General features: G+C 46.8%; 1 protein-coding gene across 1 annotated transcript; it reads right to left on the minus strand.

Moving 5' to 3' along the window:
• Positions 1 to 45: 45 nt before the first annotated feature.
• On the minus strand, positions 46 to 10,287 carry WDR82 (WD repeat domain 82; the record flags this gene model as incomplete). The annotated part of the gene is made up of 9 exons (XM_010151257.1): positions 46 to 122; positions 1,232 to 1,374; positions 3,054 to 3,123; positions 3,228 to 3,383; positions 4,205 to 4,321; positions 6,292 to 6,391; positions 6,585 to 6,651; positions 9,916 to 10,013; positions 10,254 to 10,287. Coding segments are annotated over 9 exons (815 nt in total), but the record flags the coding sequence as incomplete, so codon positions are not given.
• Positions 10,288 to 15,560: the final 5,273 nt, after the last annotated feature.

Here is a 15,560-nt window from a genome sequence, read left to right on the forward strand (position 1 = left end):
TGGAAACATGTGCAGGAACAGGAACACAGTCTAAGAGACCCACGTGCTGCTGTTAGCAGTGTGGAAGTCGGACAGCAGCTGCAGCAGAGGGATTAGTCGTCGATGGTTGGCAACCAGAAGGCCTACAAAAGAGGAAAGAACGAACATAAGCTGGCTGTGTGTGCTGGCGGCCCAGAAGGCCAACCGTATCCTGGGCTGTATCCAGAGAAGTGTGGCCAGCAGGTCAAGGGAGGTGATTCTGCCCCTGTACTCTGCTCTGGTGAGACCCCACCTGGAGTGCTGCGTCCAGCTGTGGAGCCCTCAACGTCAGAAGGATATTGACCACTTGGAGCGAGTCCAGAGGAGGCCACGAAGATGCTCAGAGGGCTGGAGCACCTCTCCTATGACGAAAGGCTGCGAGCATTGGGCTTGTTCAGCCTGGAGAAGAGGAGGCTCCGAGGAGACCTCATTGCAGCTTTCCAGTATCTGAAGGGGGCCTACAAGGGTACTGGGAGAGGACTTTTTACAAGGGCCTGTAGTGACAGGACAAGGGGTAATGGGTATAAATTGAAATCAGGGAGGGTTAGATTAGATATCAGGAAGAAATTCTTCACAGAGAGGGTAGTGAGGCACTGGGACAGGTTGCCCAGAGATGCTGTGGATGCCCCATCCCTGGCTGTCTTCAAGGCCAGGCTGGATGTGGCTTTGAGCAACCTGGTCTAGTGGAAGGTGTCCCTGCCCATGGCAGGGGGGTTGGAACTAGATGATCTTTAAGGTCCCTTCCAACCCAAACCATTCTATGATTCTATGATCTTTGACAGAGCAGAACGCAGCACACGGTAGGAGCTGATCACTGCCACCTTCTATAAGCGCACACGCAGACTACCAACGCCCCCCCAGCACTTTAAGGTTACGATCCTTGCTCACACAGGCCTGGTTTGCATGGCAACGTTCTCCAGAGCAAGCCAGTCGTACACAACCCAAACCCACCAGCTGAGTACACCGAGCTAAAGAACTCTTACTTCTGCATGCACAGTTCAATCACTGCTCTGCTTTTGTGTGTGCCCACGCTGGCTTGCCAGGCGTGCTGCCCCACGTATCGACCTGGCCAGGTAAGGCGCAATCGAGGTGGGACAGATGGGGACCTGGCTCTCAGCAGAGCCCAAGGAGATGCCCAGCAGTGGCGCTAAGCCTCCTCGGATTTGTTTCTACGAGGGTCAGCACCTCATCAAACTCAGAACACCTTCCTTACCATATTGGAACATGCGCTAGCAAAAGTCATGAATTTTGGATTGAACTGCAGACAGGTTATAGGACCTGTGTGTTTCCCATCCAACACAGCCACCTTCATCCCGCTTTCCCCATTCCAGACATGAATCTTCCCATCCTCCGAACCTGCAGGCAGGAATGGAAAACAAGATATGGAAGATATGTTGGAGAGGCCAGCAGAGAAAATGACGTCCATAACCTTTTCTGTCCGAGGACTGGAGCAAGCATGCCTCGTCTTCAGAGCTTAACCTTTTAAATCCTCCAAGTCTCACTCGGGCATTTGGAAAGCATCACTGGAGGTTACACACCCGTATCCAACAGCGGATTTGTATCTCTGCACTGCAGAGTCCCAGCTCTGCACCGCAGCCCAGTGCTGTTCTGGCAGAGAGGTTTGACAACTACGGTCACCCAGTGGAAAAGGAGAGCTGACATCATCCACCTTCAGAGGCAAGGCCTGCACTGCTGAGCGAGAGGCCAAATCTTGGCCAAAGCGTCACTGCTCACACAAGTGCTCAGTTCAGGCACAGGAGGAGATGAACTAGTTCACTTGGTAGGCACAGAATCAAATCAAAGGCTTTACCACTGGGGGTAACCACATGTCACAGCACTGCGCCCAACACCAGACACTTCACTGGAGGCGTCAAGTGTCCACGTTGCTGCAATCTCGACAGGTTTTTCACTTCAAAATGGCATTTGGCAAACTCTGAGGCCGGGCAAGTAACACTTCTATAATTCAGTTCTGCTTGAGTCTCATTTTAGTCAGGATTCCTAACGAAAACACAAGGAATTGTCTTCTGCTCTGTATTTATACGTACAGCCTTTCAGGGAGGAAAAATTAAGAAGCGCAAGTTACAACTTAACCCCGTGTAAACACTTAACAGAAGTGTTTTGCAACATCTTCCACTACAGCTTTCATTTGGAAGGGCACAACAGGAAGGTAATCAAGTGCAATAAAGTGCCCTGCAGAGGCAAACTAAACAAAGAACCACCCCGCTCCGTCCCCCGCTTTCTCTGCAATGAGGAAGCTGTCAGCCAGAATAAAAATCATAGTTTTGCCAAGACCATCCCTCATCCAGAAAAAATGAGGACCAGCATACCAACCTCCAGAAACTTAAACATACTTGATGTACCAAATAACTACAACAAGAAAGGAGGAGAGGAGATGGCCCTCTAGGAGAGGGCAACACCACACAAATGACTCCGACTTGTGTTCAGGGGTCCTGTTGGGCAGCAGAGCGGCCGAAGCACTTACCCTGGGGTGCCCAACCTGCAGCTCCAGGCTTTGCAGGAGCTGCAGCTGCTTTTTGCCACCCACTTCACTCGAATCCCTCGTGGAGGGGGTGAGAAAGAGGCCTGGGCCAGAGGAACCATGCTGGGAGCCATCAGGCTAATGCCTACTGCTTCTATCAGGGGTTAAGCAGGGCTTGTCCCACAGACACGGGTATTTACAAGCACCACGTGACCAAAACGCAGCTGCCCCAGCACGTCGCCCGTGCAGGAACGTCCCTGAGAGGTGTACAAACACAGCAGGCTACAAGAGCAATCGCCCAAGCACAGCCAGCCTTGCTCATTCAGTGATGGAGAGCAGGATGCAACACACAGCCCCAAAACGCTTTGGCGGCAGCGCAAGAGCACGTCCTGGCCGCAGGGCGAGGGTCACTGACAAATTATGTGACAGACCTCCACGCATTACGATGGTTCGACTGTTTCTAAACACATTCTGCTTCCCGACACGCACAACTTGAGTTCTGCATAAGGCATTTCATTGCAGAGCGCTGAGATTCTTTCCAGAATCATCATCTTACCTATCATGATGAACTGAGAGTCGGGCGTGAAGGACGCCTCCAGCGTGACCGCCTTGCTGTTGTTATAACCCTGCGGCACAAAAGAGGGGAACACGTAGGAGAGCACGTCCCTGCAACCAAGGGCGCCTGCTCCCAGAGCTAACACTGAGCAGGTAGCACGGGCAAGAGGCTCACCCCAAACGTATGCAGGACAGCTCCTTTAAAGGCATCGATCAGTCGAATGAACCCGCCATTGGTCGATATGAGGATGAGTTTGCCATCGTTGCTGAACTTCAGGCCCGTCCACTCGCATGTTCGATCGTACTGCATCTTAAACGTAGCAAATGGCCCCTTCAAATTAAAAAAAAGGGAGATACGACGTTGGCTCTGTATGCATTGCTACAAGAGGCTACTTTGAACCTCAGCTCAGGAAAAAGCTGAAGATTTCTCAAAAGAAAAGCCTTAGTCCCAAGATACCAACAGGAAGTGTCACGGCAAAAACACAGCACCGCGTGGGGTGAGTTCCAAAGTATGAACCCATAGTTTCCATTGCAAAAATGAGCTTAAGTAGGGTGTTTCAATACCCGACAGTCCCGCACTCTACCACATTCAGCAGCGGAAATTAATTCAGGGCAGGGTGAAGATTTCAAACACGGCTGCTAAGAGAAGTTAAAGAGCCAGCCTGAGCCAGCCTATTGTCCCCTGACATTCTGAAAACCAGGGAACTAACTCTGCTCAGTGCTTTGCCAGGTCAGCTGCCCACCCAATTACAGTTTCCTTTGAAACATCCATCCTTTCCGATAACCCCGGCTCCATCTTTGCCAGGGTTCTTCCCGAATCCGCAGCAAGGCATTAAAAACAACCACCTCAAACCAACTACACCAAAACCAAATCAAACCCCATGAAAACCCAACAACTACAAAAAGCCTAAACAGAAGTTACAAGTTTAACAGTTTAGAAGTTTAGCAGGTTAGAGTTAGCGGCAGTAAACTTTCACGTTGGCTCAAGGGTGGGTTTCAGGATCTGGTGACAGCACGTACCCCTCTGTCTGCGAGACGCGTACTTGCCAAAAACTCTCTAGGTGCGACGTGGGCACCCCAGACAGTAAGCTGCGAGTTTACACCACTCCTTGCAAGTTGAAAAGCTGGAGAAGAGAAGTTAGGATAGCTCACCTTGTCAAAAGAACGGAGATCGTAAAGCTTCACCATTTCAGAATTGACTCCGGCAGCAAAAATCAACCCTTCTGGGTCAAAAGAACACACAGGCTTCCCCTGGAGATGCATTAAACCCTACAAAACAGAAGAAGCTCAAATTCTTTTGCAAAGCTGATGCTCGCATTTCTACCACCACCCTGCGAGCCCAGGGCAAGCAGGACAGCAGCTTACAGGTGGAACAAGTGAATTTCAGTTGTAAAGATTGAGGTTTTACAGAGGTTCAGAATTCAGCTTCTCAAAAGCAACCCTGACTACTTCAGCTCAGCACACAGAGCTTCCACTTTGCTGCAACGACAAAGTTCACATCAGAACCAATCAAGAGCTCATTCGAGCGGTCACCCGCTCAAAAAGGACCCAGAGAAGGGAGGACGACGTGGCTGTATTAACCACCAAACCATACAGCACCACAGGACGCTGCTGCTGGGACTGCCAGCAACACTACCGATTACAGTTGGGGGGGGAAATATTTTGAGAGCAAGTAGAAACAGCTCCAGCACACACCACTTCCCCTACCTGTTTAAAAAACCTACACACGTTCTGGAAGCCAACAGACCTTACGTATTAAAATTGAGAGATTACTATCAATGCTTAGTTTTAATGTTGACTTTTCCTTATCTCAGTTAGTAGAAAAGACTTGAGAAATTTGGTAAAAGCCAACAAGATCTAGAACCTTCTGCACCCTGACTGGCAGGTCTGTGAGCATTAGTCAAATGTCTTTATGAACTGTATGCACATAATAAAGCACATCTTTGATTACATCAGCAATACAGCGAAGAAATTTCTGCATCCCTGACATGCCGCTCGTCTCTAGAGAAGTCTAGAGGCTTTACTACCTCCCTCCCTTTCCCAAGGCAGCCGGGTTTGCCGGGTCAGCCCCGAAGGGTGGGCACCACGGCTGCCATCTCATGGGCACACAGAAAATTACAACCAACACCTCAACCCGTTTCCCAGCCTTTGCTGGGTGCAGCTGCCAGTTACCAGTCCTCGTTTAGCCATTCCTGCAGCTTCAGGCATCGGCATAAATCACAGAACTGCTGCTGAATTCACAACCCTATCTCATCTGCAGTGACTCCGAGATTTGTCCCAAGGGACACTCGCACCCTGGCCTTAAAGGCATGCTCTCAGAGAAAGGCAAAATTAAGCTTTCTTGTCAGAAAGCACGTGGATTTAAGACAGATAAAACCATTTTTTTAACAAATATAACCTTCTCTTCCTTTTGCATTTACACTTACATCATCTGGAATAAGTAAAAAACCCTCTCTCACATGCAAAATGGTCCCAGTGAGATGGGAAAACATGAAAGCACAACACTACATGTCCAGATGCAGGAACAGAACACCAGTAAAAGGCAGAGATTTTACTCCTGTATTTTTCATTCCTGCCCCTACTGCCAGCTCCAGTACTTTTCCCAGCCCACACAAACCTTCTTCCACTGAAAAAAGTAAACTATTCCAGTAAAATAAATAAAGCCAAGCAGGGTTTTGCTTTGCTAGAAAGTTAAATCTGCTCCCAAACAGGTCTGATGAACACCAAAAGTGACGCAAGGAGGCGGCACGGCCATACGACTCGTGCGTTACTTTAGACCATCAGTTTCTTCATCAAATTTAATTGCATTAAGGCATCAATTTTAAATACAAGCACACTATAAACACTGCAATAAAACGCATCTCCCAGTGCCCCTTCTGCTGCCATTCCCACCCCAGGAGAGAGGCAGGCTGACAGAACACTCTCTGCACCGAGGCAGGAGCCTGAAGCAGCTGCGAACACCCAGCTCTGCTCCTGATTCATCAGCCGTGGGTGTTAGTTCTTGCTCTCGCCAGCACCTCTCCAGCAGAGACAGGTGAAAGCGAGTGCTGTTACACAATGCAACACACACTTCACAGACATTTGTGATCAAGGCTCCTTCAGCGTTCCAGGAAAGTGCCAACACTACACCAGCAGCACACATTTCTGGCAGTAGTTTTGTTCTGTAACAAGTACGTGTCCGTTTTTCATCCTTCTACCTGAAAACGCAACACGCTACGCACAGGAATTTGATATCCTACCTGGCAATTTGGAGAGCGGAGATCCCAAAGCCGAATAGTTTTATCCAGGGATCCAGAAATAAAAGTATCATCCACTGGAGACATCGAAAGAGCAACCACTCTGCAACACAGACCACCACACGCATCAGAGACACAACAGAAGCGCGTCCCACCCCAACCACCGCGTACAAGCTCGTGACGGCCGCGAACAGTTCTACAAAACAAAGGCCAGAGTGAGCTGAGCGCAGCAGAACTCAAGCTCGTCGCGATCACTGTTTCAGCTTGGCCTGTACTCTCCCCAAGCCACATCTTACCTTTTCGTATGCCCCGGGAAATAGCGAATGTATTTGTTGTCGTGCAGGGAGAGGTATCGGATTGTATCTGAAACCATAAACAGACCGTAAGCTTTATTATACCATAAACCCAATGTTATCTAAAAGTGCTGACACGCTAAAACTACTCCCTACAGCAACAGCAATCTTGCCACAGTGAGTACGTCTCGTCATTTCAACTCAGGCCCTGAAACACAATCAAGTTAGAAATGGACACAAAGCAACTTGACTTCCAAGGTGGAACTGAAAATCACAAGCACCAGGAAAGATACTTCCCACAGCCTGAAGTCATATTACATCTTAAAGGCAAACCGTCATGTGATCTATGCAAGTTAATTTCAAAGTTGCTCAAACTTAAGTACCAGTAGGTTTTATTCCATCATTCTCATAACATTGAGAGTATCGCATTTACAAAGTTGATCCTACCACTTTTTTGTTGCTATACAGCATGAATCTTGCTGTCTTACATCCAGCAAATAAGCCTCCAACTAAACAGTGAGCAAAGGAAATGTGCCAATTCCAGCATTTAGTCCAAGAGAAAATAAAACCCATGAACTTCAAAGGCAGGACAAGACCATGATAAAGTAGCAAATCTCTCTCGTTTTACTCTGACAATCAACAGCTTAACACATTCCCTGCACTTTGAGCAGCTAAACTTTAAAAGGAGGGCAGGAGTAATCTACAGCTTAGTCCACTTAGAGCAACCTTAAAAATATACTGACTAAATCAGAGCAGCACCACAACTGCAACTTGAGAACAGATGAACACGCCAAGAGTAGCCCTGAATTTTGGAAGATGCTGGGAAGACTTCCTCCCAAGATTAAAATAAACCCTTAGAAGAGGAAACCAATTACTAAAACTCAGAAGACACTTTTTAATCTTTATCCAGCTGAGTGATGAAACGGGAAGAGCACAAGTTAAACGTCTGATACGTGAAAGCAGCAGAAAAATCCCTCTGACGCTAGCTGGAGGACACTAGTTTAAGCCATGGCCGGACAGGAGAGATTGGTATCAGGCACCAGCATCACACAGTGCCAAGAGACGGTGCTGCTGTTACAAGTCCTACCGAGGCTCCACGGAAAAAGGACATTTTCACTTTTGCCTCAGAAGAACAAGAGCCAACAGGACACAATATCCACAAAGCGTTTTAACACTTGTAAGTGCTGCAGTGTTCAGGGATTTCTGAAAGGCTCACTCAGGAAAAAATTGGTTTCTGTGGGGGAAAAAATGCCCAGGTTACCATTTTTGCCTGAGGTTTCACATCAAGCTGAGGTCAGAGTTCTAGACCGCCCTCTAGGATTGGACAAGCAAAGTCAAGCTGACTGATGAAGCTGGAAACATGCTGCTGGTGACACACCATTTCAATGGGGTCTGAGTGACCCCAGGTGACTATCCAAAACATCAATCCCCAACACCAGTGTCACATCCCGTCGTGGCTAGAACCGATACACTTCAAGCACGCCTGTTTAGATACATCTTTAGTTTTTCCTGCAAGAACTGTCATTACCTGATTCCCAAAGTATCCAGGCAGAACTTCATCTTCCTTTGCTAGGGAGGAAGCACTGGGGAACTGTGATCCCTTGTGATCCTTCCTGTTGGCAGCGCTCTGTCCCAGGCAAGGCAGTGGCCTGTACAGTTATCTCCTGTACCGGGTGGTATCATAGACCCTCAAACTGTACAAACTACTACCTCAGCCTGGAATCAGGCACGAGGAACGAGGTCCAAAGGTCAGGAGGAAATCTTCAGAAGTGGATCGGTTGCAACTCCAACGTACAAAATGATTGGGAGCAAGCGCCAGCCCTCCTATAACATGTTCCTGGGTTCATTTTCCCTCCCAGTAACTGCATTAACTGGTTAAATACAACACACCTGGCCCAAGACTGCATTAGGGATTAGAGTACCTGGACCTCTACAGAACATGCTGCCGGTTTTATTAGGCTTATGGTTTGTAACAGCAAATACTTTCACATTCTTTTTCTTTTCTTCTAACAAAGTATTTATCATAATGCTACCCTGTAGAATGAAGACCTTTAAGTTTCGGTTCCTCAAAGACTTACCAGTGCTTATAAACAAAAACTCAACTCAAAATGGCCTTAAAACTGGTTCATTAAACTGTTAATTAATTGGAAATTCAGTAACAGCCGTCAGAAATGTGACATAACAAAGCACTTAGTAAATAAAATAAAATAAGCTGTGAAACAGACTGAAAAGGCAAGTGCTTCCAGTCACATTGCACCACTAAACCAAATTCCGCCGGAACCTTCCTTGCTCCTCTAGTTTCAGGCCCAGCTTGCTTTAGTTCAACCTGACTTCCCAACTCTTCACTTCCATCTGCTCTAAATCCACTCAAATTCCTCAAGTAACCTGGGAAACACCGCAAAGCACCGGTATCTCTACTGTCAAGTTCCATCTCTGCAAAGGAAAACCAAAACCCAACCCACTATGCCAGAAATCATGATGATTAAAACCCATTTAAAATCTGCTGTGCCGTGACTCGTTCACTGAAAAACTCTTCAGACACTGGCTACCACGCACAACATTGAGACAAAACGTGAAACGAACACTAGATGTTTCCAACCTTCTGAAACATCGTCCAGTAGAAGAACTAATGTGCCTCTCTGCGCCAGTTCCTGAGTTTTAAATTACTCTCAAACACATTAATAGGGCCTGCGGCGAAGGTCTGGAAGCCCTTTGCTGTCACCAATTTGCAGAGTGTAGCTATCACAGACACTGACTGAGAAGAAATGGCATGGAAATGGAGGGTTTGCCTATTCCATGGAAAAAACAGATGAAGAGAAGCAAAGCCAGTCTCAGAAGAGCTCTGTGACCTCCCCCCAGCCTGGCTAGTGATCTGCTGAGCTACCTGAACTTCCTGCCCTCTCCGCTGTGTACGGAGAAGGGAAAAACATTGCTTTCCTTTGCAGCTGGCTTGTGGGTGTACCAGACAGAGCTACGGTGTTTAGCCCACCTTTCAGCCACATCTTCCTTCTACCTCACTCACGTGTGAGAAATTAAGGCACAGAGGTAGCTGATGGCTCTGGTACCAGACAACAAACTGCTGCATCCAGAACCAAACTTTTATTGCACTAACAATGTTTAATCCCCTAGATACTGCAGCAACGAACAGAACTCACGTCAGCACGCTCGAGGGAGCATCACCAGGTTGTGCATTAGAGTTGAGCATTAATTCTTCTGTCTCTGACAGCGTGTTTATCCCTGAAAAGTTGCTCCAATTTTTTCCCAGTTCTTTAGAGGTATTTATCCAGGCATGAAGTTTAAAGCGTAAGAAGTTTAAATATGCTCAATCACTTACCATCTATTTTGTTGGAGCTGTACACGACAGTGTTGGCAGCATGTGTGTATCGGATGAGGTCCACTCCATACTTCTTACTGTACAGCGTTCTCTTTGGTCTGTCAGAAGGAAGCAGAAATAATTGCACTCACTGCAAGAAAAAGCTCAAACTGAGACTCGTCACATTAACAAGGCCCGTTTTCACTGAGGTATTCCAAGAGGGTTTCAAGTGCTCAGATGTCTTTATACAAAGAAAGAGAAGCATTTGTATTCGATTTTCAAACAAGCACCTCCGTGCTTTCTCGAAGACCATCCCTAGGTTTGAAGGGTTCCCTGTAACACCTGCAAAATGCACTTACTTGTCTCCTCCAGAAATTCTTGCTCCCAGGATGTCTACCGTAAAGAGAACATGAGAAGCTAGCACAATGAGCCCTTACCGTCAAGCAGCACTGCCTCATTCTCTTGCCCATCCAAACCTCTAATTCGCCTGCTGCTTATTTCAGACTGAGCATAATTTGTCTTTTTGGTTCTGTGTTGCTTTGAAACCCATAACAGGGTGCCTCGTTCAGAATAGGGCTTCTCAATTTTAATGCAAACATGCATATACACCAGTAGTCTAAAAAATCAGAGGTACCATAGGGACTCTACTGGAGAATTATACTCATATTCTATCCTAATTAAAGCACAACATGCAAATCATAGAATGGTTTGGGTTGGAAGGGACCTTAAAGCCCATCCAGTTCCAACCCCCCTGCCATGGGCAGGGACACCTTCCACTAGACCAGGTTGCTCCAAGCCTCATCCAGCCTGGCCTTGGACACTTCCAGGGATGGGGCATCCACAGCTTCTCTGGGCAACCTGTCCCAGTGCCCCCCCACCCTCTCCAGGAAGAATTTCTTCCTGATATCCAACCTAAATCTCTGCTTTCAATTTAAACCCATTACCCCTTGTCCTGTCACTACAGGCCCTTGTAAAAAGTCCCCCCCAGCTCCCTTGTAGCCCCTTCAGGCACTGGAAGGTGCTATAAGGTCTCCCCGGAGCCTTCTCTTCTCCAGGCTGAACAAGCCCAACTCTCTCAGCCTGTCCCCATAGCAGAGGTGCTCCAGCCCTCGGAGCATCTTCATGGCCTCCTCTGGACTCGCTCCAACCCGGCTGTATCCTTCCAATGTTGAGGGCTCCACAGCTGGACGCAGCACTCCAGGTGGGGTCTCACCAGAGCAGAGTACAGGGGCAGAATCCCCTCCCTCGACCTGCTGGCCATGCTGCTCTGGATACAGCCCAGGAGACGGTTGGTTTTCTGGGCTGCCAGCACACACTGCCGGCTCACGTTCAGCTTTTCATCCCCCAGTACCCCTAAATCCTCCTCCTCAGGGCTGCTTCCTATCCACCAATGTAACACTTTGCAACAGGATTAAAGACTCAGAGTGAAGAAAACGTACAGAACTGGATTTTAAGGGGTCTTATAAGTAAGAGATGTACCACAGTACTAGAAACTGAAACTGGAAAGTACACATAGCAGTAGCTGGTTAAAGAGTGCAAGGTCTCTACCACCCTCCCTCCCCTTTCTTCCTCAACTGGTTTCAAAGCGGGGCAGTAAACCAGCAGGGGTACCGATCAAGACCAGAAATAATACAATCTCTTCCGGGAGTTATTTTTAATCCAGAAACTCGTAACTCCAGTTATGACACAGGCCCACAACATATTTTACCAACACAGACCAAGGACGACAGCATGGGAATGGAAAGCAGCAGGAGTGGTTTAAACCAATACTGCTGCCAAAAGAAAAGTTTATCAGACTGTGCCCTCAGATAAGGTATTTGTAAATGCCCCGTTTTTCCTTGTTTTCATTAACCTCAAATTGGTACACCCAAACAACAGCATGAGTTGGAGACACTTCGTATCAGAACCAAAACAGACATTCATTCTTCAAGATTAATTCTCCAACAGCAGAAGCCACAAGACTTTGACTTCAAACGAACTTGCTGGGGACAAGCTTCCATTAACCAAAAGCCTAACAACAAGCGTAATCAAAAGCCCTGCACCACCCCGACCGCTTAGACCAAATCTCAACAGATTCCTCCTCAGTTCCCCCCAGCAGCCTTTTGGATCATTTTTTTCAGAAGCAAACATGCTACAATTTGAAAACAGCACATGTAAATCTGTGCTTTAAAACATCAAATGTAAATTTAGACACAAATTTCTAAATTTCTAAAAATTCTTTAGCATTATGTCTGATATACTTCCTCATACCATTCTCTGCAGTTACCTCAGCTACGCTGCTGACCACATAAAAAAGCCAAGCAAACAACCAAAAACTAAATACAAAACATGCTAAGGTTCTCATGTCTAGCCTGGCTCTTCCTTACCTATGAAAAGTATACATCTTCAAAGTTCTATTCAGAATAAAATAATATACACCGAGAGGTAAAGATTGTCAGACGGACAAAAGTACATTTACCAAAAAGGAGGAAAGAAAGTGTTTCTGTGTTTTTAAGAAAGATGAAGTTTTCATGTAAGCTGATATAAGCAGAAGCACGTCACTTCACACAAGACCGACCGCTTGTTCCCAACCGACTGTTTAAACGAACATGAAAAAGAAAATTAAGTTTTACGTATTTCTTTTTAAACAAATCACAACCACTAAACATCATTCCAAGTTTAAGGTTAATCTACCCAGCCCAGTCACAAATCAAGCAATTTCACCAAAGTAAAATGCTTTACGAGGGAACGGTCAAATCTCATATTAAGCCGAAACAAAACAGGGGGAGGGTTTTCAGTAATATCTGAGCCCTGGTTTGAATCACCAGCACTGCAGTAAACCATCATCCAAAACCAGGCTCACTGAAATGTCCAGTGAACACCCCGCCTCAGCAGCAGCCAAGCCCATCACCTCTGTTTGCATAAATAACACACACCCGATAGATACTAAACTGCAAACTCAACCTTCCCTAGGCGACCATTATATCCTATCAGGGATACAGATTTGCAGGCACAAGGCCGTGTTCCCAGCCCCAAGGACCGCTGTACTTTCCAACACCTCACTCTGGCCTAAAGACCAGCAGAGTTGTTGTTAAGCCCCAGCAGACACAGGTAAGCCTCCTGATTAGGCTTCTGGGCTAGCCTATTGTGGAGGTATTTGGTGGCACATAATGGGTTTAAAAAAAATAATCAATTTTGTTGCTTACACATTTTGAAATAGAAGTGGAATCTCAGGTTCAAAATTACTGGATGCTCACGGAAAAGCAGGACAAATTTTTTGAGTCGCCCACCCTCAGAACACAGACAGTAAGGGAATCTGTGTTTCAAGGAGATAATCTGGTCCCGCCAGCCCTCGGCTACACATCGTGGTTTAAACTGCCCTGACACTTTCAGACACCGAAGTTCACCGAGATGCGGTTTCGCCATACTGGTAACGACCCTCCTAGCTGTCCGGCTCATTTCCGGGTGGCAAACAATGCAAATGAGGTGAGCGTGTACCCAAATATAACCAAACACGGTCGCACGCTTAATTCTACTAGCGGAACCCCTCATATCAGGGAAAAGAACCCCCCAGTTTTGTCGCTTTTACATGGGGAAAAGTTTTAATGTTCAGGTCGTTTGACGAAGTAGGGTACGTTATACCGAAAACCAGCAAGCAGGACGTTTCCTCCTGGCCACGACATTTGTTTGCAGTGACACGTACAAGGTGAGTTTCAGGCTCTTGAAACCGTGGTTTAAGGAAAAAAAACCAAAACACACTATAGGCCTGTAATTGGCAAATTGCACCATGTCACAACCACCACCATTCACAGATTTGATTTTTCATCGCCACGTGAATCTCCTGTGACAAAGTAATTCACGCAGGGGAGAGAAAAAGCGCATCCCGCGTCCCCAGGTAGCTCTGAAAATCACACTTACCCTTTTAAGGCAATTGGTAGTAAATGAGAAACTTTCTCTTTACAACCATTAGAGAAATGAATCCCGAAACAGGGGTTACCTTGACAAAACTACTCTCGTGGGCCTGTAGCAGTGCAGTAGCTGACCATCGACCTTCTACGTTTAACTTAATCACGGCAAACTCGGACTGTAAAGCATGCATCCTCACCCGATGGAGATGGGGGCGAAAGGACCAAACGCCTCACACCCCATCAAACTACTCTCCCAAGTTTGCAAGGGGAAGAGCATCGATACCATCTGCATTAACATCACCCAGCCCTTCTGCTATCATATCTAAGCGGGGCCTAGAGCGCAATCCACGGCGGGCACCGTACGTATGATAAAAACGAATTCATTTCCAGTGAGTTCACTGCATCCAACGGGAACAGCGACAACTTTACGTGTAAAGGAAGCAAACTAAACCAAATAAGGAGTCTACAAAATTCAGAGAACGTGCAGGATGCCATCTTTCAAACACAACTAGTACGATGCTTTGGTCTGCTTCAAAGAGCAGGAGGATCAGGAACACCTGATTTACTAGAAAATATACGTAATACTGACACACCTACCTCCTGGTCCTCCCAAACCACTTTTTTTTCATCCCTGCATCACCCTGACCTTTTTATTCTCTCCCCTACAATATGTCCTTTCACTTTCTGTATCTACTTGATGCTCTCTAGCCTTGACTTTACAAAAAAAAAATATCACGACACCTCAGAATGACATCTCTACACCAAGCACGTGAAAATTAAAACTTCACATTGAAAAGAACGTAAAGCAGCCAAATGCATACTTGTAGCAACTGAGAAAGTTTTTAATGGAGTAATGACATCATTTGGCTCAACGTGTTCCAACTCCCACAGAACACAAGTGCCTTTTGTGCACGTCCCAGGACACAAGCCACAAGCGCTACTGGTGGTGTTATTTGCACCCTACCTCAGGTGCCGTGCAAGTTTCTGTAAGACAGGACAAGCATCGTGTGATCAATAAAAGATAAACCGGACAACTGTTCAGTGAGAAACACATACCCCCCTTAATTCCTCACCCTTAAGTAACAGAAATCAATAAACATCTTGATTGACTACACGTAAATTAAAATATCTGAACATGCCTGTAAATGACACAGGTATTTTAATCATGCTTTACAGATAAAAATACAAATGGAGAAAAGGATTTTATAGCACAGGAGACCACCTTTGTCTGCAATGTTCCCAGACATCACCTAGGAACTAGGATTTAAGGAAAATGAGTTTTCAGAAGTTGTAGTAAACATACACCACACCATCTCTACCTGTTGGCTCCAAGCATCTACCCAAGCAGTTACGCTCCAACCGGGTTGTTTACAACGGCACGTCTGTACACTGCTCACAGCAGTTGCTTCTGTTTTAATTAGGGTTAAGCCTAGAGAAGCCTGGGAAGTCAGTTCTCCTATCTGTAACAATCCCGAGGCCTGGAAGCGTGACCAGGCTCAATGCTTTAAGCTTAATTATTCAGTTCTCAGGGCAGCGCACTCTCTCTCAGTTGGGAAATCACCATCGCTAGCTCCAGCCCACCCGAGAGCGACGACAGAGACACCCGTTGCGCAGACTAAACCACGCTGCTCCCATCGCTGCGCCCCACTGTAACCGTTTATAACCCTCCTACGCCTCGCCAGACACCGCCCCAGTTTCACTTACAAACCTGCACCAAGAAACAACGGAAGAAGAGCTAAAGCCTGCCAACCCGCGGACAGGCCTTCCACCGCCTCAGCA

The sequence above is a fragment of the Eurypyga helias genome, unplaced genomic scaffold (genome assembly GCF_000690775.1).
Source record: "Eurypyga helias isolate BGI_N326 unplaced genomic scaffold, ASM69077v1 scaffold40524, whole genome shotgun sequence".
NCBI classification, from domain to species: Eukaryota; Metazoa; Chordata; class Aves; order Eurypygiformes; family Eurypygidae; genus Eurypyga; species Eurypyga helias.